Here is a 23,276-nt window from a genome sequence, read left to right as displayed (position 1 = left end):
AGGACCAAGGTTGTAGGTTGCATTGCACTGCTTATGCCTCGGGGACTGCTGCAGGAACGGTGACCGCTGGCGTCGCTTCACCGCAACACTCTTGTCGCCGTCTCGATGGTTCCCCTGGTCTGACATGACACCGGAGGCCAACGCCCGGCCATCTGGTCAGCTTGCCATGGCCCGGGGCCGTCAGAGCACGGCTGTTCAGCGCAACCCGCATGGTTTGTGGTCATGTCACTCTAGCGGCGGCCGCCACCACGCGGGAAGGATCCACGACTTGCATTAGCGCGGGCTATTTTGAGAGCACTCCCTAGAGTTAGGTATTACCGGGCATCTTTGTGCATCACAGCGTCGCTTGCGAAAAAGTTGAAAGTCGATCTGCAGAAAGTGTCTCGCCGTTGTTCTCCCACCAATCATGATGGAGTCGCTCACTACAAGCGACTTTCCCGTGCTGCTAACGAGTCGGAGCGCCCTTTCCATCGGATCAACGGCTGACTGTCAACAACTTGTTTTGCGTCTGCGACTTCGTGCAGTTTGACGTATTTCTAGCCCACTTGGGCAGTGATACTCCTACGTATTGCTCGCCCGCTGTCGTGGCCATGGAAGGTATGGTTCCGGAACCGGAGACACTTTCACGCCGGCGGTCGGTGAGAACACCTGCAATCTTCATGGAAAGATCATTCTCGGCTTCCGGCTTGTTAATAAATCGCATCGACTGCCGCTACCTTACCTAAGGTATCCCTTACCTACCTAGGTAGCTGCCGACTGCCGATGCGCGATCAGTACCCACTCTACCTTACTTACTCCTTGATGTGCGATCATTATCGTGGACGCCCTAGGCTTCAGATAAGGCCGGCCTACAGGCATATGCAGACGATACACATAGTTCAAAGGGAGACAACAATAAGACGACTCGATGAAAGACTTCTGCCTCGAATTGTGAGCACCGCTGCGAAATTTGCGCGACGACGGTCGCCCTCTTTCCTTCGCTCGAACGTGTTCGACCGGACGAATCCGGTTTCGACATCGCTTCACTTCCGACCTCCGCTTCGCCGCAGATCTCCAAACAACATGGCCACAGAGTCAGTGGCAGCCTTCCAGAAGAATAATGATGCTACCTCCACGCTACGACTTTCAACACCAGATCGTCGGCTGCTATTTTTGGGACAGATTGACTTTAGCACATGCCACATAGCGGAGTCGCCACTATATGCCTTCTAGTGCCCACTGCCGGCTTGACTCCTGAGACGGTGAGTTGAACCGAGATGGTACAGACAAGGAATGCAAGTCGTTTGGTTGACGGCCAAACAGTCTCCGAGTCGCGAATCGATGCTTTCACACCTCCAGTCAGTGTCGAAGCATCGATTGCGAAAACCAAGTCTTTGCAAGCACGTGTCCAATCAAGTTTGTACAGACATCAACGAAAGCACCGCGTCGTGTTTTCATCACTTTGAACCGCTAGTGAGTAATGGGTCTGTTGAAAGGATGATGAAGCACGGCACCCGGAATTTCGGTACGCCCAGTTTCTTCAACATATCATACTATCGTGGAGTCGAGCTATCTGCCAGATTGCCGTGAATGGAATGAAGCCTGCCAGACCTGCCAGACGCCGCCACATTTCCAAGTCGTGGAGCTTTGGCCAGACGGAACCGGCACCAAGTCGTAATCTACTAGGCTATTGGAGCTGCCCAGACAAGGGAAATGATCCGCCGGCTGATCAGAGTCGACCAGTTGAGCTCGCCGCAATCTTGGCAGCCTTCAATCAGCTCGTGTGTGAGAAGTTTTGCTCCGAAGCCGCCGGGCTAGCAACGGAGCGACACCTGTCGGCTCAAATACTAATCAGAATGTGGTCCCGAAGTCGAAGGCCAAGGTGCTGGAATGAAAGTCGGATCACTTCGATGCTACTACTGTACCATTTCGATGTGAGTGATGAGAGTATCCACAGAGGACCTCAGCAGTTACATCATGTCGGATTATTGACACCAGCCTTCGGCTCCTTGACCAGCACGAAATGAACGACTCACATCGCTGAAAGCCAGTTGTATGATCCCGGAGAGAGCCAGGGCAGATTTCCCAAGATTGCCGTGCTCTTTTGCTTCCCCTCCAATGTCAGTATGCACGGCACGGAAGATTTGGAAGAGCCAAAAGACTTACCTAACGGCATACAAGGGTCCGTTTTCAACGTGGCATGGCTTGGAGTTCCGCTGCCCTTGTTATCCGATCTCGTCCTTAACGACATGCGGTCTGATTATTGATCCTCCAGTCTTGCATGTGCAGACCAGGCAAGGAGTKAGTGGCATGTTGAACGGGATCCGTGAAACCTTCGACACGTCCGCGCCGCCCAACACACCATGTAATTCATAGCGAGAAGCTCACGAACGTCCGTTCAAGTGCGCGATGCAATACCAAGCTTTCACATTGACAAGACGGCCACATCATCATCGACCGAACCGCCCAAATATGGCGCGGTCTCATCTCATCCAGCACCATGGCGGTCAAATCGCTCGTCCTTACTTTGATGCTTGTGTTGGCGATGTTCTCGCAGCACATTCAACGATAGACTGCGAGAGTAGAACGATTTGACCGAGAGCTGATCCTTTCGGTACAGTCACAGATAGTTGAGCAACAGGGCGATTCAAGCTACAGATCAGCGATGTCTAGAGACGACATGTGATGTGACGATCATCGTTGATCATACGTCAGGCAAGGCTGCATGGTAGCTAGGCTCCACTGATGACGGTCTGCTCGAGCACGCTACTAATAAGGAACAGAGAATGGAACCATCGCCTCTACCAAGGCAGCAACAGGACAACCAGAATCAAAAGCGAGTGATTATCTGCTCAGTTCACCGTCGAAATCAAAAGGATGATATTGACCATCAATCTCTCAGCGTGAAGCAAGGTGTGATTCGGGGGGAGAAGAGCTGATCAAGAGGCACACGTCTGATCATCAGGTTGGCAGAAATCCAAGAGCCAATGCCCAAGACCAGGAGCCCAAGGCCGCCACGTGCTGAAGACGCAGCGCGAYCAATTGCGAGTTCAACTAAGTTGACGGCATTGATTAAATTTAGCCTCTCACTGCAGCTCGTATTGCGTCCCAGAGATTGTCGCTAGGTTCCTGAAAGGCTCCTATTCGTCCGGATACCACAGGAGCCGTCAAATGACTTTCCTCCCGCACCCGAGAGCACCGCTCGAATTTGGCTTCCTGCTGGAGCCCAGGTGAGAAAAATGCCTGAAGCAATAGCAGAGACATGCTTCCATTGGCAAAAGTTGGCTGAGAGAGGCATTCTCTTTCGATTTTTGACTTCGCGCGTTCTTCTTACCCCTTTTACGACTTGCGAATTCCATTTGCGAAAGGTCAGTGGAATATGCAGAGCTATCTTTACGAGGGATCTCCGGTGAGGTGAAAGTATCGAAGTCCTGCTGAAATTTTGGGCAGAGGTCATTTTTCTCCGCGCGGCCGGCGAATTTGTGAATCATGGGGCTCCCCCTGGTAACAGGATCCGACGAGATCCCTCGTCTCATCATGTCTCCATGCGTTCCGGTCGCTATTCTGCTGATGAGGAAGACCCAGCGACTTTTCGGACAATCGTTGGGTTCATAGAGCTGAGCAAATACTGGTGTACTCTGAGACTTCTTTCACCAAACGAACCCCATGTCGGCGGCCAACGACCGCAGAACATCGACCGATGAACGTACTGTGGAACGCGTTTGACAAGCCTTGCAGTAGTAAAACGGAATGGTGAGGAACTCATGGATGGGTGGAAGAATTACGTGCTTTTACATGCCGTCTGGCACCTGATGGCTAACGCTCATGCCCGCTTTGCTGCATCAATATCTAAAGAGCTGCACATATGCATACCTCAGCTTCCGTTTACACTCGCATCAAGTGTRGCAGCAATGCTACCCTGCGCATCCGGTGCACTGTCCGGTGCACCATTCAAGGCTTGCTGCTRGGCGCTGAGATCCGGCGAGAGGTCCAACGATTGCGTGTTTGATCGCTTYGGTCTGAAGGGTACCGGAGAACTGGGTCTTGAAGATAGGAACTATACAAGAGGGTCAGCCGGGTAAAGGACGTCATGTATGGGAGTGAATGGTTACCGAGGACGCTGCACCGAGCAAAGCGAAAAGAGAGGACTGGACAACATCTTCATGTATACCAACACCCCAGACTTTCTGCTGCGAGCCTGACGTCGTACATTCTATGTACGTTGCCGCCTGCACATCACGGCCTTTTCCTGCCTGCTTGGCGATGGAGTGCTCCTTGTAGTCGGTGATATCGAGGTCGATGCCGACATTCTTCATGGCATTTGCAAGCGCGGAGAGAGCACCGTTGCCCACGCCCTCCACGGCATGCTCTTGCCCGTCGATTTCGATAAGTCCCTTGAACCTGCGACCCAGATTCCTGTTCGAGACGGTTTTGCCATCCACATTCTGAGCAGCGGGTTCGGCACGATCGGTTGAGATTTCGTAGTCGACGAGGGAGAAGCGTGGATTCTGTTCGAGGTGATATGCTGTGACGAACAACTTTTTGATCTCCGTTGATAGCAGTTCCCGGCCGAGCTTGTCAGTCTCGGCTTGGACAATCTTCGAGAAGGCGACTTGCAGACCACGAGGTAGATCCAATTCAAGGGTACGCTTGATGATCCATGCAACACCCCCTTTACCCGACTGACTGTTCACGCGAATTACTGCTTCGTATGTTCTACCGATATCTTGTGGGTCCAATGGGAGGTAGGGCACGTTCCAGGGCGTGTTGTCGTCTGCATTCTCCGAATCCCTTTTCGCGAAGCCCTTTTTAATAGCATCTTGGTGGGAACCTGAGAACGCGCACACCACCAGCTGTCCACCATATGGTGCGCGAGGATTGACTGGAATCTTGTTGCTCTTCTCCACCACGTCGATGACGCTCTCGATATCGGAGAAGTCGATGCCGGGATGGATTCCCTGAGTGTACAAGTTGAGAGCAAGAGTAACCAGATCCACGTTTCCCGTACGCTCACCGTTCCCGAACAGCGTGCCTTCGACTCTGTCGGCGCCTGCCATTTGTGCCAATTCTGCTGCTGCGACTGCACATCCTCTGTCGTTGTGGGGATGGAGAGATACAGAAATCTTCTCACGCTCCGAAATGTTGCGGCAGAAGTACTCAATCTGATCCGCGTAGACGTTCGGTGTGGCCACTTCCACCGTCGCTGGTAGGTTGAAGATGATGGGATTCTGTTCGCTCGGTTCCCAAGCAGCTTTGACGGCCTCACAGATTTCAATCACGAATTCTGGATCCGAGTCCGAAAAGCATTCCGGGGAGAATTCGTATGCCCATTCCTCCACGCCAGAGTTCGGATCGTCCTTGGTGATGGACCGCGCGTATTTGGTGCACTCCACAGCGAGCTCTTTGCTCTGTTGATTGGTCATTCCGAACACAATCTGCTGGAAGCAAGGACTCGTAGCGAGATACAAATGAAGAATTGCCTTTTTGGCGCCCTTTAAGCTGTCCACTGTGCGCCGAATCAGCTCTTTCCGGCAGGGCGAAAGTACCTGCAACCACACGTCGTCGGGGACGACGCCTGGAGTCGTGACCAGCCTTCTGACAAAGTCATAGTCAACATTGCCTGAGCTCGGGAAGGCGATTTCAATCTCTTTGTATCCGAGCTTGACCAGCATCTGGAAAAATCGCCATTTCTGGTCACCGTCCATGGGATCGACAAGGGATTGGTTGCCGTCTCGCAGGTCGGTCGCAAGCCATCGTGGTACTTTTTCAATGGTTTTGGAGGGCCATTGGCGGTCGGGAATGTCGAGCGGCTTGAACTTCCGGTACTTTTTGGAGGGATCTTTGAGCCTGGTACTGCTGTTAGACAAGCTTCGCACATTCCATGGCTACATACTCACATCGGCATTGTGAAGTTGAATTGGATGAGTGTGTTCCAGAGACAAAAGTACAATGGGCAAGATCAGAATCAAGTGCAAATGAAAAGCGGTCGGAAGAGTCACAGCGCAAACCAACTCCATGTGGGGACTTATTTTTTGCCTGTGACGATGCGGGGCAAGGCAAATTGGTGGGACGACAGGGATCTCCACTGCCTTACTCTGGAGTCATCTTTCATGTTGAGTGACGTGCCCTGGGGCGCAAAACCATATCAACTGTATCGATTGGACATTGACGGCAGCATTGATGATGTTTGAATGAAATGCATGGAACTTGAGCAAAGGTACCCCTTATTCACGACATATGCAGCAAGGACCGTATAATGTCACCGCAGAGAGTTGTGATATCTAGACAGTCTTGTTTGAGGTGTATCGTGCTATCGTAAGTTCAAGGTCCCGCCTATRGTTACACACGAATACTTCATAGCTTCGAGTCCTGCTTGAGACGTACCACCCCCTCCTGAACACAAGATGCAATGAGCTTTCCGTCCTTGGAGAAAATTCTCTGCATCACAAGCCCTCTGCCATCACCGGCCCAAGGTGTCTCTGACTCTGCTACCATCCATTCGTCGGCGCGGAAGTCCCTCGGACTGTGGAAGTAGATCGAGTGATCGAGCGAGACTGAAAGAAAACAAACGTGTCAGTGAGATGATCAGCACGAGTTGAAAGTCTCCATATTGCATACCCATCATCCCAATACTCTTGGGTGTCGTCTTCTCCTTCAGACCCACCACTTTTCCATCTTTGACCTCGAGACTTTGAATTTGATTGATCATGTCATCGTCTAATCCTGATACACGCTTCAAGGTCTCCAGATCCATCTTCTTTAGTTTCTCAAGCACATCGCTGGTGATGAGATCTTTGGTGTCGCCCTTTTCATTAGTCTTGGGTACTTGAGTATATCGCCATAATCTGTGAACGCGGGCAACCGTGCCAATGAAGTACGAGTCCTAGTGAGATGCATGTCAGCGCGTCTTGCTCTGCCCTGCTGCGGAAACCTTCTCCTTACACTCATGTACGCCAGAGCTGACAAATGTGCCTGGTGGCCCCCTTCCTCGCTGATCCTACCCCGTGCCTTTATCCATAGTCTCGTACGCTTTTCGTGTGGGTTCGGGCTGTCATTGTTCTTGATGTCTACCATTTGCTGCACAAATGGCGAATTTCCACCTCGAAGCATGTCCACTGGCTCCTCCTCTGTTGGTGGTTTCAAATCCGGCATGTTGGCTGCGTGGCTTACGGTCTGCTTTCCACCTGATCCTTCCCGCATGAAGCTGAGAGTCACGGTAAAGATTGGCTGGCCACGCTGTCGTGCTTGAACGGTCCTCGTCGCGAATGATCTCCCTTGTCGCACGTTCTCCACGGTGTAAATGACTGGTAGTTCCGAGTTGCCATTCAAAACAAAGTAGCAATGCATGCTGTGCACGTTGAAGTCTTCAGGAACTGTTTTCTGGGCCGCCGCAAGACACTGGGCGATGACTGCACCGCCATAGATGCCTCTTGCGCCCGGTGGATGCCATAGCGGTCGGGTATTCGTGAAGAGAGTTGGGTCGATTGCGTTCAGATGTGTCAATTCCAACACATCCTCGATCGGGGCTCGGTTTTCAGACGGAGGTGGTGGCTTGATTAACGTCGGGTGGCTCATACTTGCAGGAGTGACACAGGAGAGGGAGTGGTGAGTCTTTAATGAAGCAAGACGTTGCGATCGCGTCAACTTTTCATCTACTCCCTGCTGTCGGCCGCATGGCCCTGCTCTGCTGGGTCATCTGGACGGCCTGCGCGCGGCGCGACGAAGCGACGAAGCCGAGGTAGGTACGAAATACTTCACCTTACGGCCTTAAGAAGTTTCACATGCGAAAGCGATTTCAGGGCAAACAAATATTATTGCCAAATTCGAATGATGACAATATCAGTATTACTATTGGTATGAGCAAAGCACAAAATATCAACTACCTACCAACTCATCATTGACATCGAATTTACACTCATCTCCTTCTGATCTCACAGTTTCTTAGCTACCCAAAACATTGGTCGATAGACATTCTGCAACATGCTTGCTGAATCCTGTATGTAACCTGTGCCTCCGACGGATCTATGCTCCAGCATCTCAAAGCCGTGTCTTTCAACAACAGCGATTACTTCATCGTTGGACAATTCGATCGAACCTGGCTCTCCAATGCCGTCATTGCCGTGGCTGTGAGCATGCTGTGACGGTACCCTACCACGCTGCTTGTCACGTTCCGCTGGGGTGGGCGCTGATTCAAAATGCCACAGCAGAGGTCCAAGATTGATCCATAGTCCACCTCGCTTCAGGCAGCTAAGGATTGTTTCGATGTAACTGATGACATTTGGTGCGGTATCAATGAAGAAACAAGTAGCGACTGCATCGAAGGTGTCGATGTATGCAGTCTCTCGATAGAGTACACAGAAGTCGCCCGAAGTCATGGCCATTCGCTCGCTATAAGGCTTTTCCGATTGTGTTTCAGCCTGTGCTGCCATCAAGGTTGCGGCTGGTTGCACATCAGGGATGGCTACACGCTGCAGCTGATTATCTCTGGTGTGGTGATTGCTAAAGTTGAGAGCCCAAGGATAAAGGGCGTGCATTCCCACGTCTCCCACACTGTTCAGGATGTAGTTCGACGCGAGCAATTGATGATATGAGATCTCGTTTCCCTCGACATCGTAGCCTGCAGCACAGATCTCAAACACCAGGCGGCCCAGTCCAGCTCCCGGAACAAGTACTCGTTGGTGATGACGCTGAGCAGGAGACACTTTTGGCAGATATTCGCCAAGAGCCGTCAATATCGGCGAAAACGACGCCGCGCGTTCTGGGCAACCCTCTGCGGACCAATCTCTGTACAGTTGCCTGATGGTGGAACGTGCTTTATCAAGGTCATGTGGGCCAGCAGTACCTTTCCATGTCTCGTCTTGAGGGTGCAGTCCAAAGGATGGGATTCCTATTGCCAAGATTGCGTCCGCTATGTCTGCGTTTGCGTCGATGGCCTTGTCCACGGCGTCGAATGTTTTGGGGATTGAGAACGGTGGCGATGACAACAACTCAATCTGCGCAGCAGGTAGGGAATAGAAAGATTGACGACGTAAATGAGTGATGTTGTAATGCGCAGCGCGGCGATACTGCCTGATGTCCAAGGGGTGAGAAATCTTCTTGCTACTACCTGATTACAACATACCAGAAGGAGTCCAATGCCGCACTGAGTACTCGCTTCTCCTCGAGGTCGGCAAGAGGATCATTATTATCTGTTCTCACAGCCTCTTCGTCCATTGTGGTTTTATGGAAAGGTGGAGTGTGTCGATCCTCGGATGCAGGTTGTCGAAGTTTTGACTGCTGACTTTGCGGGCAGGGCTCCACCTTTCTCCACTTCACCAAGGCACCGTCGAAGCGACTTCAAACCGACACCATCACGACAACTTTACAATGGCTGCCAGTGGGCCTGTTACAAACGGAGCTCACASCGAGAGCAAGTCGGTCGAGCTCGCCGTCAATCTCCCGCATAGCCCAGGTTTGCGGGTGCATCTACGGCTCACAGTGCTTGCCAACTCAATTTTGCTGTTCTTGACGAGCAGCAGTGCAGATGCTGGCCAGGGCGCCGCAGCTATGGGTAGCTTTGTCTATGGGCTCCCGGACGTCAGTATCGATGTATTTCATCATAGCCAGCGCTCGACTGATACCATGAACAGAGGTACAATCCTACACAGCCAATGAGCACTGCCATCTATACCAATCCCTCCTCGCTTGACTTCTCGACACGTCTGGCCAAAGTACTTGCCCGTCGACTGAACATGCCCTGTTATGTTGGCAGCAGTGTCAATCTCTCTGGTGCGGCTGGAGGCGGAAGCGTAGATGAGGAAATGGAGGCCTTCCGAGCCATCATAGACGTCGTTACTGCCCAGGTGTCTCGATGAGCCATGCCCTCAAACGCTCCTTGATCGCATCCGATCAAAGTTTTCTAGATGGATGCGAAGCTTAAGGGGCTCGGATGCGCCAGAAAGCTGCTCATTCCCTACGCTGAATCGGCCGTTCATAATTGCCAGCCTGCAATGGTCTCGGCGAGGTCGAAACGAGTCAACTTGATGTTGCCGGAGCGGTTCTCGAGCCATCAGATTGAGGCTAGTCAGAGGCCTCAATACATTACAGCAACTCAAGCCAAATGAGAATGCGCGCGGCCCCAGAATGGCAGATGGACTCATTCAGCCGCGGCTCGGCATATTCGCTAGAGTCAAAGTGAGTTCCTCAACGCCTTGATCAAGCTACTCCTCGCACGACATGGATGGCAGTCAAATTGAATAAATTTGAGCTGCATTCTGTACGACAGTATCTCCATATCCTAGACAGCCTGCAACGTCAGGGTACATATACACATCTGTCAAAATATCGCGTCCTCCGTATCATCAAGGAGCACCATTTGGATCTCTTTCGAATGACAAAGTGGCAAACAATGGGACATGATCACTTGAGCTCCTATCAGCAGCAGTCTCGTGCATTCCAGCCTCCGTCAAGTACATTTTCAGTTGCCGTGAGACCAGGATCATATCAACTCGATCGCAACTCGACCCGAAAGCCTTTCCACTTATCCTTGGATAGTGAGTGTAGCCCGTTCTGCGGGGATACAAATGCCGGAAGCTATCAATCATGCCCAATCCATGGTCGACCTCACTTTTGCTGGAGTCTTCTGCACTTCTACCCGTGCCAAAGAATCTTGCTTCGAAGTCTGCTCGATTGATGCAGTGTTGGCGCGGGTGTTCACGGAGCGAGGGATAGCCATCCAACGGTGTTCTAGCTATATTCATGTCCCCAGCAAGAATGACACGGAATCCGTCCGCCTCTAGCTCACGACACTCAGCTTGTAACAGCATGTGAACTTGAAGCTTCCTATCGTGCCTAGTGCCAATGATCTGTCCGGTCTCAGAATCTCGATAAGGTCGCTCCGTGCCATTCACCGCATACAGATTAATAATCGCAAGCTTCGGCACCTTACCGACGGCTCTCGTCTCACAAATCAATACACGGCCCTCGCCGTCCCATTCGCAGTCGCGAACCCGCTCCACACACTCGTCATAGTAGTCCTCCCGGATGATTGTGCACACGCCGTATATCTTCCGACCGAAGCCGCGCGCGTTGAATTTGTCTCTCGGCAAGCAGAAGTGGACCTTGTAGGCTGGCTCGTCGGGCAATGTCTTGGCGCGGGGCATGACGGCCTTCTCAATCGCCCGCTGAGTAGCCATGTCTTGAGGATGAATCTTGACTTCTTGAAGAAGCAACATGGTGGGCCAAGCATACTTTCGGAGCACGTCTCTTAGGTTGGCATTGATGCCTGACGGTGATTGTTTATCGTTTGGGTTCGGAAAGAAGGAAGAGATTGCTGGCTGTAAGAATGGACCGACTCCATTGATATTCCAAGAATAAATCGTCAGAGCGTGCGGCACCGGCGAACTGCCATCGCCCTGTCTCGTGCGTTTCAGTCGTGGAGGCGATATCGAATCGCTCCTCAATCTCTTGGCCGCCATCGATGCTGCAGCCCCATCGGGAGTCGGATGGGAAGGCTTAAGTTAATGCCAGGATAGAGGCATGAGGAGGAAGTAGTCGCCGAGCCCTACCCTTGGCGACCAACGGATGGCTTTGCCGCTCGTTGCGTCGTTGCGAGTTGCAAAACTTCAAAGTTCTAAATCAGCCCGGGCCGATGAACGCCTAGTGTGCGTCCCGAATCTCGAACCGTAGGAGGCAGATGACGACCTCGGGAGGTGTATAGTCTTTCTGATACCCACAAGCTGGCAAAGCTGTCAAACAATGTCAGGGCTAGGGCAAGATGGTATACGCCTGGTCCGATGTTCCGAGTAAGGTGGGGGCCCCTGATTTATGCTTCGAAGACTCGCCGGCTGTTGCATGAATAAAACAGTTTGCAGGTTGAGGGTGCATGCAGACGCGGAAAAGACCTTAGAGGAAGAAACTAGCGTGGAAGTCGTGCAGGACTCGCTTAACATGCCGCGAGTCCGTGCTGAATGGAGTGGAGCGTTTACTTAGCGTTTCCCTAAGCTCGTTCAAAGCCAGCTTCCCATGTCATCACAGAAGTCGTGCGCGCAACCAACAGCTTGCTGCGGCCCGAGTCGCAAAGGTCGCGACAGATCCATGGCGCGATGGTGTACCAGCGTTGACAGCTATGTCATCGAATGGCGGCCGCTATCTCCTCATCCAGAGCTCATGCGAGCTCAACCGAGCCATTAACTACCTTTGACTACTAGAGTTTCCCTCGGAGAAGTAGCATCAAGCTCGTGGTGTATGCGCCTAGCATCGACCATCTGCACGCTACATCTTCCCGCTTCCTTCGAGAAGCCAGTGCATTATACCCTGTTCCAGCCGGTCTCGACAGGCATTGATTCATAGTGATCGAGAACTCTGTCAATCATTCAAGAACCGACCCGGTTGGCGCGTCTGCTCCTCGACTCTGTTAAAGCATTCCCTTCTATACCTCCTGAGCAATGGCACCATCTGTTCTTATTGTCAATGATGGAAACGTCGTCGATGCCGTAGACGATGGCCCGTCCATCAAAGGGTTCCATTCGAACCCAAACACATCACTGGTCCTACATCGATCCCTTCACTCCGATCCACTGCACGTAATCGCTGCCCAAGGACACTACCTGCACATTGACAATGGCCAGAAGATACTTGATGCTACAGGGGGAGCCGCAGTGGCATGTCTAGGCCATGGGGAACTCCGGTAAGATGTCGTTTGTTATACATGCTTTTCAATCAATGCTGAGCGATATAGTATACAACAAGCAGTCATTGAGCAGATGCAAGAGGTCTCCTATTGCCACTCATTGTTCTATGCAACTCGTGCAGCAGAAGAACTCGCTAGATTGCTGATTGAGAGCACCAATGGCGAGATGGCCAGAGCCTTCTTTATTAGCAGTGGTAGCGAAGCAATGGAAGCCGCCTTGAAGCTAGCAAGGCAATACCATCTGGAAAAGGCCTCCCCTGAGCCTCAGCGTGTCCACTTCATCTCCAGACACCAGAGTTATCATGGCACGACACTCGGAGCGCTGGCTGCCGGCGGACACGTCGCTAGACGCGCCATCTTTGAACCGATCCTCAGCATCAATACTAGCCGCGTCAGCCCTTGTTATGCCTACCGCGGGTTATCAGATGATGCACGTACCGAGGCCGAATAWGTGCAGACTCTAGAAGCTGAACTGGATGCCGAATTTCAACGCATCGGATCAGATACCGTGGCAGCGTTCGTCGCAGAGCCGGTCGTTGGCGCTGCGTTAGGATGTGTACCTCCTTCCCCTGGATACTTCGAAGCGGTGCGCAGAGTCTGTGACAAGTACGGTGCGCTTCTCATCATGGATGAGGTCATGTCTGGTACCGGCCGTATTGGTCCCGAGCCTTCTGAAAAGTATCCCGATCCTCTTCACGCATGGCAAGATCCGCTCATTGGTGTGGTACCGGATATTATGACCATGGGARAGGGGCTAGGCGGAGGCTATATGCCCATCGCTGCCATGCTTACAAGCCAGTAAAGTTGACCACTATCTCGCTAGCCCAAGTTGTAGACTGACTCTGTCTAGCAACGTCGTTGACGTACTCAAAAGAGGCAGCGGCGCCTTCAGCCATGGCCAGACTTACCAAGGTCACCCGCTTGCATGTCGAGCTGGGCTGGAAGTGCAGAGGATTATCCAGGAAAGAAAGCTGATAAACAACGTGCGGAAGCAAGGCGCTCTACTTGGCCGCCTGCTTCAGGAGAGACTTGGGGAGCATCCCGCAGTTGGCGACATTCGTGGCAAGGGTCTATTCTGGGGTATCGAGTTTGTCCAGTCGAAAGTCACCAAGCAGCCTTTCGATCCCTCTCTCGGAGTTGCAATGAAAATCCACGAGCTAGGTCTGCGCATCCTCTGGCAGGGACTTTCGTCGAGCATTGCTAACTTCTTTTCAGGAATGGAGCGGCCACACAGCATCAGTCTCTACCCAGGCACAGGGTGTGCCGATGGTAAAATCGGCGACCACATCCTCCTTGCTCCCGCATACACTGTCACCTCGGAAGATATACGGCAGATCGTCGATATCACAGTCGCCGTCATTACGCAATTCTTCATGCAGGACGTGCCAGTACAGCCAGTCCAAAATGGTCATGGCGCCTATGCAGAATCGCCGAAACTTTCATCTGACCGGGGTTGAACTCCGCCATTCGTACATGCATGCCGCATGCGCCTCGAATTGCTCCTAACAGAGTTTAAACTCGGCAGGCCGGTATAGCGCACCATATCGAGTCGCAGCCGCTGTCGTAAAGTGGTCGGCTAAACGGCACTGGTGCGATTCCCGGGTGATAACGTCCTGTAGGTAGCTTAGCATCGGCCATATTATAGTGACATTTCACTGCAGCTGTGACGATCGCATGAATCCCAAAGTGGCTTAACGCCGTGCAAGTGAATGAAATCGTGGACTAGAGATTGATGAGGAGGTAGTGAAGCCTTTACGATGCAAAGAAGTTCCGTGAAAGTGTTTTGTGTTGATCCATGGCCTGCGAAAGCTTTGCTGCATGAGCCGTGTCTTGAGGTTGCTGCTCTCCACGGTGAGGTGTTCTACAGTAGCTTCTGTGGCTTCTGCAGCCGCAGAACCTTATTCGAAGCTAGCTGTGACGACTGCAAAGCGAGACCGAGACCCCAACAAATTGCGGGCAGACTTTAGTGCCACGGACATTCGGTCACACGCGTTCTCCAGATTCGGTACTTGTAGAATGGCCGCCCATATCGCTGCAGTGCGCAATAAGCGCCGCTAGATGCTCCACCACCCGTACATTCTAGGCCAACGACTAGAGGGCGGTGTTCATTTCTTCTTTTTGTCTTTGACTTTCTTCGGTGGCTGCCCGCCTGCGTCTCCGCCCATTCCAGCCATCCCAGCCGGCAGCTGACCGCCCATCTCGGCCATCATGTCCTTGAACATGTTATCAGATACCCCACCTCCAGAAAGCGCAGGCGAATGAAGTGGGAGGATGGTGCCAATCTTGAACCCACGTGGAATTGCTGGTGGAATTCGCTCTTTTTGCGGGGGCATTCCTGCTAATTGTAACCGTTGCGGGGCATCTTCTGTTGTGGGATGCTTCTTCATGTATGCCGAGATCATCTTGTAGAGATGGTGCTCTGTMGTAGACATGTCAGTCGTGAGCTCTCCATTCATCATAACCATTGCGATCACATTATATGGCGGCGGCGTATTGAGCTTCTTCACATGTCCATCACTTACTGTTTTGAATCTTTGCGCTGATCGGCTTACCGTCCCGCTTGATTAGGACCTTAACTCGACCAGGATTGGCCCAGTCTTTGGGATGTGTCTTTGTGGGCTCGAAAACGATTTGAAGAGCAACCCCGACAGTGGCGCCGATGTGTGACAACGCATCGACAATCTCTCGCGCCAATGGATTTGGGATTGCATCCTCTTTACGCACCCTTCGTCCCTCCTCCCGACTCCGTGTGCTGTCAAAGTAGACTGGGTAGAGGCTCTGGTAATTTTTACTCTTCTCCATCTGTTCACGCTGATATCGTTCGCGCTCCTTGTTGTCCATGCGTGGCATCTGTGGTACTTGTGTGGTACCAGTTCCTCCTCGCTGCATCTGCCCTGACAGCATTTGCTGTACCACATCGTCTTCGTCTTCGTCGTCGTCTTCGGCATCTGCTGTTGTCTGCAGCGAGCCTTTCTGTGGCTTTGCAAAGTCAAATTCGTCCAGATCCATCTCCTCCGGGTCGTCCACGATATCATCGTCCTCCACCTCCTCGATCCGTGGGTTTGACATGGCTGTGATGTCAATGTCGTGTGATTGACGAGAACTGACAGTGATCTTTGACTGGTGATATTAGAAACCGGCCGCCGTGGGAAGGTGCATGTTATGGCTGAGAAGTGAATTTGATGAATGCTCGCGAGTTGCTCCAAGCTGACTAATATCCGACCTAAGGTATGTGAGGAAGGGTTCCATCCCCTCCTCTCCACCAATGTGGGGCCATCTGAAGTTCACAAGCTAAGGTAAGGTACCTGCAAAAAGTTCAGAACTCTTTGAGGAATCACAGAACAGGACATCCCATGGGACCAGAACAAATGTGCCGGCCACTTTGTGACCAATCGTCTTGTCCTATGCAAAACACTCCGAGACCGCCCTTTAAGATAATACCTCAATTGCCAAAGCAGTTCATGAACGCTCCATGGCCATATGCATCGCTTCGTGTCCGCTCCATCGAACTTGAAGCGGGCTTTACAGTGGAAAAGCAGTCGTGAACCATCATCAAATGCCAAAATGGCCCGTGCAAAATGTACTCATCCCATCGCCACCATATAACCAGGAGTGGCGAGTGAGCAAACGCCTGTGATAGACCAACACTTATCGCGCGCCACCGCGTTCCGCTTGATCTGCTGTCCTCTCCCTCTCAAGCCTGATGCGTGTCGCCTCGGTTCCATCATCTTCCACCAGCTCGGAAAACCAGGGATGCTTGAGAGCCTCCCGCGCTGTGATGCGCTTTTTCGGATCGTAGACAAAAATCCTGCGTAGGAGGTCAAGGAAGAGCTTGTTGAAGGCGTTGTTCTGCGGAATGATCTCGTCCAGCCGCTTCATTCCTCGCACGAATTTTCTAGATTGGCGAGGTGTGTCGGGCATTGGATATTGCAATTGTCCGCCCTTGAAGAAGCGGGCTGCTGAAGTTCGATCGTTGCGCTTGCCCACGCGATTGACCTCGCGGATGATGGCACGATCGATGGGATTCCCAGTCACGGCCTGAAGACTGAAGTTAGCGTGATGCCATAACATTACAAGGTGATTCAAACTTACCTCCATCATGCTGAGGTGCTCCGCACAGTCGTGGGTCTGAAACAAAGCATCTCCTGTCCAGCATTCTACCAAAATGCAGCCCAGTGACCAAAGATCAATCGGGTGCGACCATCCTAACTCGAATCAGTAATGCAATCATCAAGTGATGAAAGTGTTCCACTCACCAATCCCTAATATGATCTCGGGCGCGCGATAATGCCGCGTGCTGACGACCGAGGAGTGATACTCATCGTCAAACGTTGCGCTGCCAAAGTCGATGAGGTTAATTTGCGGACTGAGAAGCACTCTCCTAAACTTTGCGGATCGCGACGTCAACGTGCTAGATGACGGGATATTCCGGTTGTATGTGAATGTTTGGTATGCGTGATTCAACAGGAGGATGTTCTCGGGCTTCAGATCCGTGTGGATGAGGTTGAGATCGTGCAAAAAGGCAATCGATCCGAGCAGCTGACGGGCAAACGCTTGGATATGTGAGCTTGGGAATGGTACGAAGCCACCGCCTTTGAGAAAATCAAAGACGGAAAGACCAAGTAAGGGTGTGACAATGCAGATGTGGCCTCTCCAGTCGAAGCAGTCACGTAGCTGAATGCATCGATTGCGATTGTGCTCATCGGCCTCTCGGAGGGTCTTCAGCACTCGAAGCTCGATGCGACTAGCATCGCGGTACTGTGAGAGTGTTAGTCGCACATGCGTCAAGGGTGATTTGAAGAAGATGCGTACTTTGGGAACAGCTCGAATGATTTTGACAGCGACCTCCTTACGATTGCGAATATCAATCGCTCGCACAACCTTGCCGAACGTGCCCTGGCCGAGAAGGTTCAAAAGGTTGTATTTCTCGCCCAGGCGGCTGTTCTCGTGCACAATGTAATGCCCATCCTCGTCGTCAATCTTATCTGAGGGTTTATGCCGCTGCAAAGATAGGTCAGTTCTGGTATGCCATGTCGAGAGAGCCATCGGATCCATACATCGTGTATCGCCGGTACTACAACATCCTTCTGCTTCTTGCTCAACTTTGTTGGTGGGTGATATTCGCCGTACTCGGCCAAATAGCCCTGGGGTCCCGCGCGCTCAGCTTCCTCCTTCTTTAGCGCGGCATCGGTTGTCCGAGTTGTGCGTTTCCGCTTCTGGCCAGCTGTCTGCGTGTTGTCTACTCGGCCTGCGGTACTAGCCTGGGAACCGAGTGATGTTGGCGCAGTCGTGGCCTGAAGACTGTCTGCCGAAGTTCCATTGGTGTAAGAGTAAGGTGTGTTGGTGGTGCTGTAGCCATGTGCATCACCACTGCCGCCGTTGACCCGCCTCTTCTTGTCCACATGGTGGGAGTGAGAAGCGCCGTTAGTGGCTGGCGGCGGCAAGCGCTGGATTGTCGCTGGCGGAGCCGGACTGTCATCGTCGTGAATCTCGATGATTTCTGTAGGAGGCTTGCCGCCAAAGAAGGCCACCCAGTCCACGGGAGACTTTTGCCTGCGCTTACGCCCTCGTTCYGAACTGCCGTGTCTGTCAAGATCATTGTACTGCGCGGGCGGCATTGCGTCGGTTGGGACCGCGGGGAGTGCACGTGAGGGGGATGAAGCCTGCAAATGGTGCTGTTGCTGTTGCTGTTGCTGCTGGTGGTGCTGCAGCATGGGCGGTGGGGGCAACTGCCGGCTGTGCTGCTGGCTTGACCGGCTGTCAGTGCGCCTCAATTCGTCATGAGTGTGATGTGGATAAGAGTACTCGGACCCGGCGTGTGACTGGCTGTGGCTGTGACGGTGATTTTGGTTGTGGTTGTGCGAATAAGAAGCGCTCATACCGCTGCTCTCGGGAGGCGGCGGTGGAAGCTGGCGGCTGAGATTGCTGGAGGGTCTGGCGGGAATACTCGGCAGCGGATTGTGGTGATATCCGTTGCTCGACGGACGCGGCGGCGGCAGGAATCGGTCCTGCGGCGAGGGCAGATAGCGGTGGTGGTCGAGATGCTGGTGGGGGACAGTCTGCACCAGTGTCGACGGAGTTGACATTGTTCTTCCCACCTCCTTCACCTGTCAGGCACCTCAACTCAGCCGCTGACTGCGGAGAGTGGTCGAGTGGTCGTTCTCCGGGCGGGAATGGTGTACTGCCACCACTGCCAGAAATGCAGCCCGGCTTTCGTGAGGTCAAAGGCTTCGATTTACTTCGTTTCGGCTCGTCTCGTCTCGTCTCGCCCCGGATGTTCGTTTGCTGTTTGTCGAGTTATATTAACATGTTGCTCGGAATGGTATCAACGCCAATGATGGAGATCGTGAGGACGTAAGGACGTGCTCAGCGGCGAGCGAGGGTAAGTTAGCCGGTTCTGATCTCTCTGTCGTCTCCCAGGGCTGTTGCATTCAACTCGGGACTAGCACGGTCTGCTCCACAAATTCGGCCGACTTTCACCTTTCCATGAATTTACCCTGCCCTGCTGTCTCGACACCGATGGAATCTATTCTTGTGCATTCGTCCTTGGAGATTCAGCTAGCTTATACACTCATTCATTGCAGGCGTTCGGCACTTTTTGCATACTGCGATGTCTATCCTTCTGGACCACTCGACGAATCCTTCCTCCTCCTCCGGACGGCGCTTAGCACGTCAGGTACTAGCAAGTTCCAGGACATTCTCCTTCTCCGCGTGCACATGAGCCGAACAACACGTCGAGCCCACTACAACTGATACCCTCATTCTAAGACATCTGCCATCCTGCCGTAGATTGCGCGTCTTTGCGTCTCTGCGTCTTCTACAGCCTGGCAACTGATTGTAGCTCACGAGACTCCGCACGACCAAAGCTTGCGGTGAAACGGGCTGCGGCCTCGCAGATTCGTGGCACTCTGTCTTCTAGCGTGCCACACGAACCATGCGTTGACATATCGCGACACAGAGACCATGTAAACAATAACATCAACAAGATGTCGAACAACATCAAAATGGCATCACGGTACCTAATGCGCATGGCAAACTGCAGGCGTTGATGCACCTTGATTCCGACGATCGGTACCTGGAGGGGCAGAGCGCAGCAGTTTGCTTTGCCCACGCCATGTCTCACATATCGACATGTGATATGTCCCACTTGACAATGATGCCGTGCAGGAAAGAGGTGACGTCTACATACATCGTGATGATGTTTCTTGCTGGGCGATAAAACAACGGCAAATTCCATGTCTGTTGACCACTTGCGCGTGGAAACAGAGCTATCGCTTTCAGCCTTGACGTGAAGAATGCCAATCGGAACACCATTATGCATATAGAAGCAGTGCCACTCGATAGGAAATTCTTATTTCATTAACCATGCTACCTTTGTCGAGTAGCGTATAATCCAGCCTTCGCCCATTACGACCACACAAGCTTCTTCAACGAGTAACCTAAGGACTCCACATAGCTTGTGCTTTTTCTCGCATCAGCGGCGGATATGATGTCCCTTTCTTCAATCTCAACATTTTCGTCTTTGATTTCCTCAGAAGATCGCTGTAGGGCGGTATTCCTAGTTCTTCGGATCTCCTCACAAATGTGCTTCACAGAATCGATCTCATTCATATCAGCGACAGCATGTTTGTCCATGGCGGCAGACGCCTTGGGCGGTAAAGCCTTGAAAGCCAAAACAATGCTTTGATCCTTCCCAGTCGATGTCTTCTTGTCCTTTCCTTCAGCTGCTTCCAACCCATCAGAGACCGACATGCTCCTGGTGTTGGTCCTCACAGTTGGTCCCAGGCTTTGATACTTCAACGCAAATCCAACATTCTTCTTCGCGTCCAGATGCGCCTCTCCGAGAGTGCTGGTAATGTACGTCCCCCTCCAAAGTGCCTTTATGTCAAGAAGATCAACTCGCTCGAAGCTGCCGACTTTCTCGGTTCGCCAGTCGAAACGGCAAAAGTACAATGCAGAGTCTGTCAAAAGCAGCACGCATTCCTCAAAAGGCATCGAGCGAAGCGTATTGGACTGTCGTGGACACTGGAGGGTCCAACCAGCGATGAAGTCCTCTTTGGGGTCTTCCAGCACGATCTTGATGCAGGTGTCAATGGCATTCTGACGCACGTTGCGCATGTCAAGTGCATAGTCTTGGGACATCATATCGGTTTCGAACTCGTCGAAGACTGATGGTCCAGCATTGCCAAGGAAGTAGTCGATGTTCGTCTGAAGGAAGTAATCTCCAAACAGATTGTTGTAATAGCGATTCAGTGTCAGACTGAAATCATTCAACGCCCCGACCCAATTACGCTTACGCGTGCGAGTGAAGTCTCCTTTCAGTGCGCTTGTGCCTGCGTACTGGTTAGAGCAAGCGTCCCCATTATCGGCCCATAGTCCATTGAACCATTGAGTGGAGCTGTCTTTCTGAAGATCAATTGTCAGGCCAAGCTCTGCAAGCTGAGCGGATAGTGCCCAACCTGCGACTGCAGATTGCACAACATTCGTTCGATCCAAGCAGTCCATGCAATTGGTTCGGAGCACGCCGGTTTGTTGTCTGGTATTTTGACCATTCTGCTTCTCATTCCAGCAGAATGAGTGCAGAGAATCCTGAAGGGTTTCCATCAAGATGGAGACGTTCTCGAACTTCATACCCTTACACGCGCCATGAAAGTCGAACCACTCAAATCCGATGAGCCTGCCATCCACACCTCCATCTTCGTTGAGAAGCTTTGCATTGCGCTCATACTTTTCGCCAATGCCAACCTCTGTGCCATGCTTATCCACGAGCGATGTAGCAAAAATCCGTCCGTACCGTTCCGCGAGAGCTGTAAAGTGCTTTCTAAATGCAGTCTGATTTGTGGCATCTGAGCCGAACATCACGGGCAGTGGCTTGAAGCTATACGGACTTTGTGAGAAGAACAGCGGCATCGAACCACGGGTTTGCACGAGTGAAAATGCCTTTTCTGTTGGGCCCCATGAGCTGGATGACAATATCTGTTCAGTTTCGACGTTATTGGCAACAAAACCTTCGTCGTCAACGCCTCTTCGTAGATATCGAAGTCCTGCGCGTTTGACTGATCGTCGACTGATCAGCGTGAGAAGGAAATCGTGCTTCGTTGGCTCAGTCGGGCCTTCCGTGGTTTGTTGTTCGTTATCATTGCTAGCGACTATGTCGTCCTTAGTTCCTGTCGATTTTGTGGTGATGGAGAATTGCCGTTGTCCGACAAAGCCTTGGATGAGTGGTAGAACTAGAGAATCTTGATTCGCTTCGATGAAAGGATTTATCAGATGACGGTTCCAAAAGAACTTCTACAGTTAGCAAGTATCAAAAGTAAATGCACCTGTAGTACTACTTACTAGGCTGTCGAATCGCTTCCAAAGTGGCAGAGATGAGGATGCGTCCTTTCGTAGTGTGCCTGACAAGTCATGCTCGTAAGAGAAATAAAACCCGCTTGAGCTGAAATACAGCCTTGCGCTTCGCAAGATACGCGGTGTAAGACGCTCGATGGTACTGCGTTTTAGAATGGCCCCGCTTGAAGTAGTGGTACTTTTCTCCTTGCCAGCTTCATCGTCGGCTGCCCCCATTGTGACGTTTACATCAACGCGGTCTCCTTCGTCTCCCTTCAAATCTCCTTTCGGAAGCGCTTGGTTTTCTTGATCCACCTGCTCTTTCGTCAATCCTTGGCTTCGTCTGGCATTGGTTTGCCCGCCGTTTTTGCTGAACCATTGACTCGCAAATCTGCCATACTTTCCCTTCTCTTGGACAACGTTCTTCACAAACGTTGTGCTCTGCTTTGCTACACCACCCTTTGGAACCTCCAGTGCTCCAGCTTCATCTTGGGGTCGTGACCTCGGCTCGTCGTCCTCACTTCCTATGGATGAAACCTCTGCGTCTTCACCCACATCACTCTCGTCTGTCTCTTCTCCATATGCCAAGTCGGCGGCTCGCTTCTTAGCTCCTTGTGCAAGAGCGATGGCTTTCGACGCCTCTGCTTTGGAAGAAAGTGGAATAAGGGTGACGTCGCGTATTAGGTATATGGGCTTGTTCCAGACGTTGGCAACCTCTTCACGAGAGGTGATCGATATGAGAAATGTAGAAGAAACCAGGTTTAACAACCCTACCGATCGTCAGTCCACCCATGTACATTATGGGTTGCGCTGAAGTGACTACCGATGATCCCATGAACCTCAAAGCCGGTGTCATCTCTCTCTTCTGACCTCGTAGTTGACGTGACTTTGTTGGTCGTTCCATAATCGATCTTTACTCCCTTACCAGTCCCCACAGGTTGCAGAAATAGACCATCAATCGCGGCAAACACCAGGAGTTTCTTGGCTAGGCCTGGCATTGTGAGAAAGGTGCAGCAGGATGCTGTTGTGTTGACAGACAAACGGACCTGGCAGCATCTTGATACCATCAGGCATGCGATGACGTCGAGGCGGGGAGATCCGAAGCCGGCCGCTCCGTCCCGCGAAGTCAAGATCCACTCCCGATGAAACTTAAAGGTTCGAGGGTTGCCGCCACCCCTGCTGCAGTCAAAGTCGTCCACAACAACATCAGCAACAACATCACCGTTGGTAGYATTCACGTTCTTTCCAGCTACGAAGAGCCTGGTATATCGCATGGTAAATCCTGATAGTGGTCTTT

The 23,276-nt window shown here is 52.1% G+C and overlaps 9 protein-coding genes; 2 read left to right on the top strand and 7 right to left on the bottom strand.

The window, feature by feature from the left end:
- Positions 1 to 3,853: 3,853 nt before the first annotated feature.
- Positions 3,854 to 5,884, bottom strand: RCC_09636 (probable 2-isopropylmalalate synthase; the record flags this gene model as incomplete). XM_023774877.1 has 3 exons in its annotated part: positions 3,854 to 4,036; positions 4,092 to 5,826; positions 5,877 to 5,884. 3 exons carry the CDS (start codon positions 5,882 to 5,884, stop codon positions 3,854 to 3,856), a joined length of 1,926 nt encoding a protein of 641 aa, XP_023630645.1.
- Positions 5,885 to 6,333: 449 nt separating this feature from the next.
- On the bottom strand, positions 6,334 to 7,554 carry RCC_09635 (related to acyl-CoA thiolesterase; the record flags this gene model as incomplete). XM_023774876.1 has 3 exons in its annotated part: positions 6,334 to 6,533; positions 6,598 to 6,862; positions 6,922 to 7,554. The coding sequence occupies 3 exons, from the start codon at positions 7,552 to 7,554 to the stop codon at positions 6,334 to 6,336; spliced, it is 1,098 nt and encodes a 365-aa protein (XP_023630644.1).
- A 356-nt stretch (positions 7,555 to 7,910) lies between these two features.
- RCC_09634 (related to putative trehalase) lies at positions 7,911 to 9,192 on the bottom strand (the record flags this gene model as incomplete). XM_023774875.1 has 2 exons in its annotated part: positions 7,911 to 9,048; positions 9,101 to 9,192. The coding sequence occupies 2 exons, from the start codon at positions 9,190 to 9,192 to the stop codon at positions 7,911 to 7,913; spliced, it is 1,230 nt and encodes a 409-aa protein (XP_023630643.1).
- Positions 9,193 to 9,345: 153 nt separating this feature from the next.
- RCC_09633 (uncharacterized protein) lies at positions 9,346 to 9,833 on the top strand (the record flags this gene model as incomplete). XM_023774874.1 has 2 exons in its annotated part: positions 9,346 to 9,555; positions 9,609 to 9,833. 2 exons carry the CDS (start codon positions 9,346 to 9,348, stop codon positions 9,831 to 9,833), a joined length of 435 nt encoding a protein of 144 aa, XP_023630642.1.
- A 486-nt stretch (positions 9,834 to 10,319) lies between these two features.
- On the bottom strand, positions 10,320 to 11,435 carry RCC_09632 (uncharacterized protein; the record flags this gene model as incomplete). Its single annotated transcript, XM_023774873.1, has 1 exon — positions 10,320 to 11,435. One exon carries the CDS (start codon positions 11,433 to 11,435, stop codon positions 10,320 to 10,322), a length of 1,116 nt encoding a protein of 371 aa, XP_023630641.1.
- A 969-nt stretch (positions 11,436 to 12,404) lies between these two features.
- On the top strand, positions 12,405 to 14,106 carry RCC_09631 (related to adenosylmethionine-8-amino-7-oxononanoate aminotransferase; the record flags this gene model as incomplete). XM_023774872.1 has 4 exons in its annotated part: positions 12,405 to 12,646; positions 12,698 to 13,447; positions 13,500 to 13,810; positions 13,865 to 14,106. The coding sequence occupies 4 exons, from the start codon at positions 12,405 to 12,407 to the stop codon at positions 14,104 to 14,106; spliced, it is 1,545 nt and encodes a 514-aa protein (XP_023630640.1).
- A 648-nt stretch (positions 14,107 to 14,754) lies between these two features.
- Positions 14,755 to 15,718, bottom strand: RCC_09630 (related to signal recognition particle protein Sec65; the record flags this gene model as incomplete). XM_023774871.1 has 2 exons in its annotated part: positions 14,755 to 15,068; positions 15,172 to 15,718. 2 exons carry the CDS (start codon positions 15,716 to 15,718, stop codon positions 14,755 to 14,757), a joined length of 861 nt encoding a protein of 286 aa, XP_023630639.1.
- A 579-nt stretch (positions 15,719 to 16,297) lies between these two features.
- Positions 16,298 to 18,735, bottom strand: RCC_09629 (related to LAMMER kinase-like protein; the record flags this gene model as incomplete). XM_023774870.1 has 5 exons in its annotated part: positions 16,298 to 16,687; positions 16,742 to 16,854; positions 16,906 to 17,407; positions 17,462 to 17,650; positions 17,707 to 18,735. 5 exons carry the CDS (start codon positions 18,733 to 18,735, stop codon positions 16,298 to 16,300), a joined length of 2,223 nt encoding a protein of 740 aa, XP_023630638.1.
- A 1,321-nt stretch (positions 18,736 to 20,056) lies between these two features.
- On the bottom strand, positions 20,057 to 22,977 carry RCC_09628 (related to SAC1-recessive suppressor of secretory defect; the record flags this gene model as incomplete). XM_023774869.1 has 3 exons in its annotated part: positions 20,057 to 21,937; positions 21,989 to 22,749; positions 22,803 to 22,977. 3 exons carry the CDS (start codon positions 22,975 to 22,977, stop codon positions 20,057 to 20,059), a joined length of 2,817 nt encoding a protein of 938 aa, XP_023630637.1.
- Between the last annotated feature and the right edge of the window lie 299 nt (positions 22,978 to 23,276).

Source organism: Ramularia collo-cygni (genome assembly GCF_900074925.1).
Source record: "Ramularia collo-cygni strain URUG2 genome assembly, contig: RCC_scaffold18, whole genome shotgun sequence".
Lineage (NCBI taxonomy): Eukaryota > Fungi > Ascomycota > Dothideomycetes > Mycosphaerellales > Mycosphaerellaceae > Ramularia > Ramularia collo-cygni.
The sequence above is the reverse complement of the archived record's forward strand: the minus strand, read 5'-3'. Positions and strand labels throughout refer to the sequence as shown.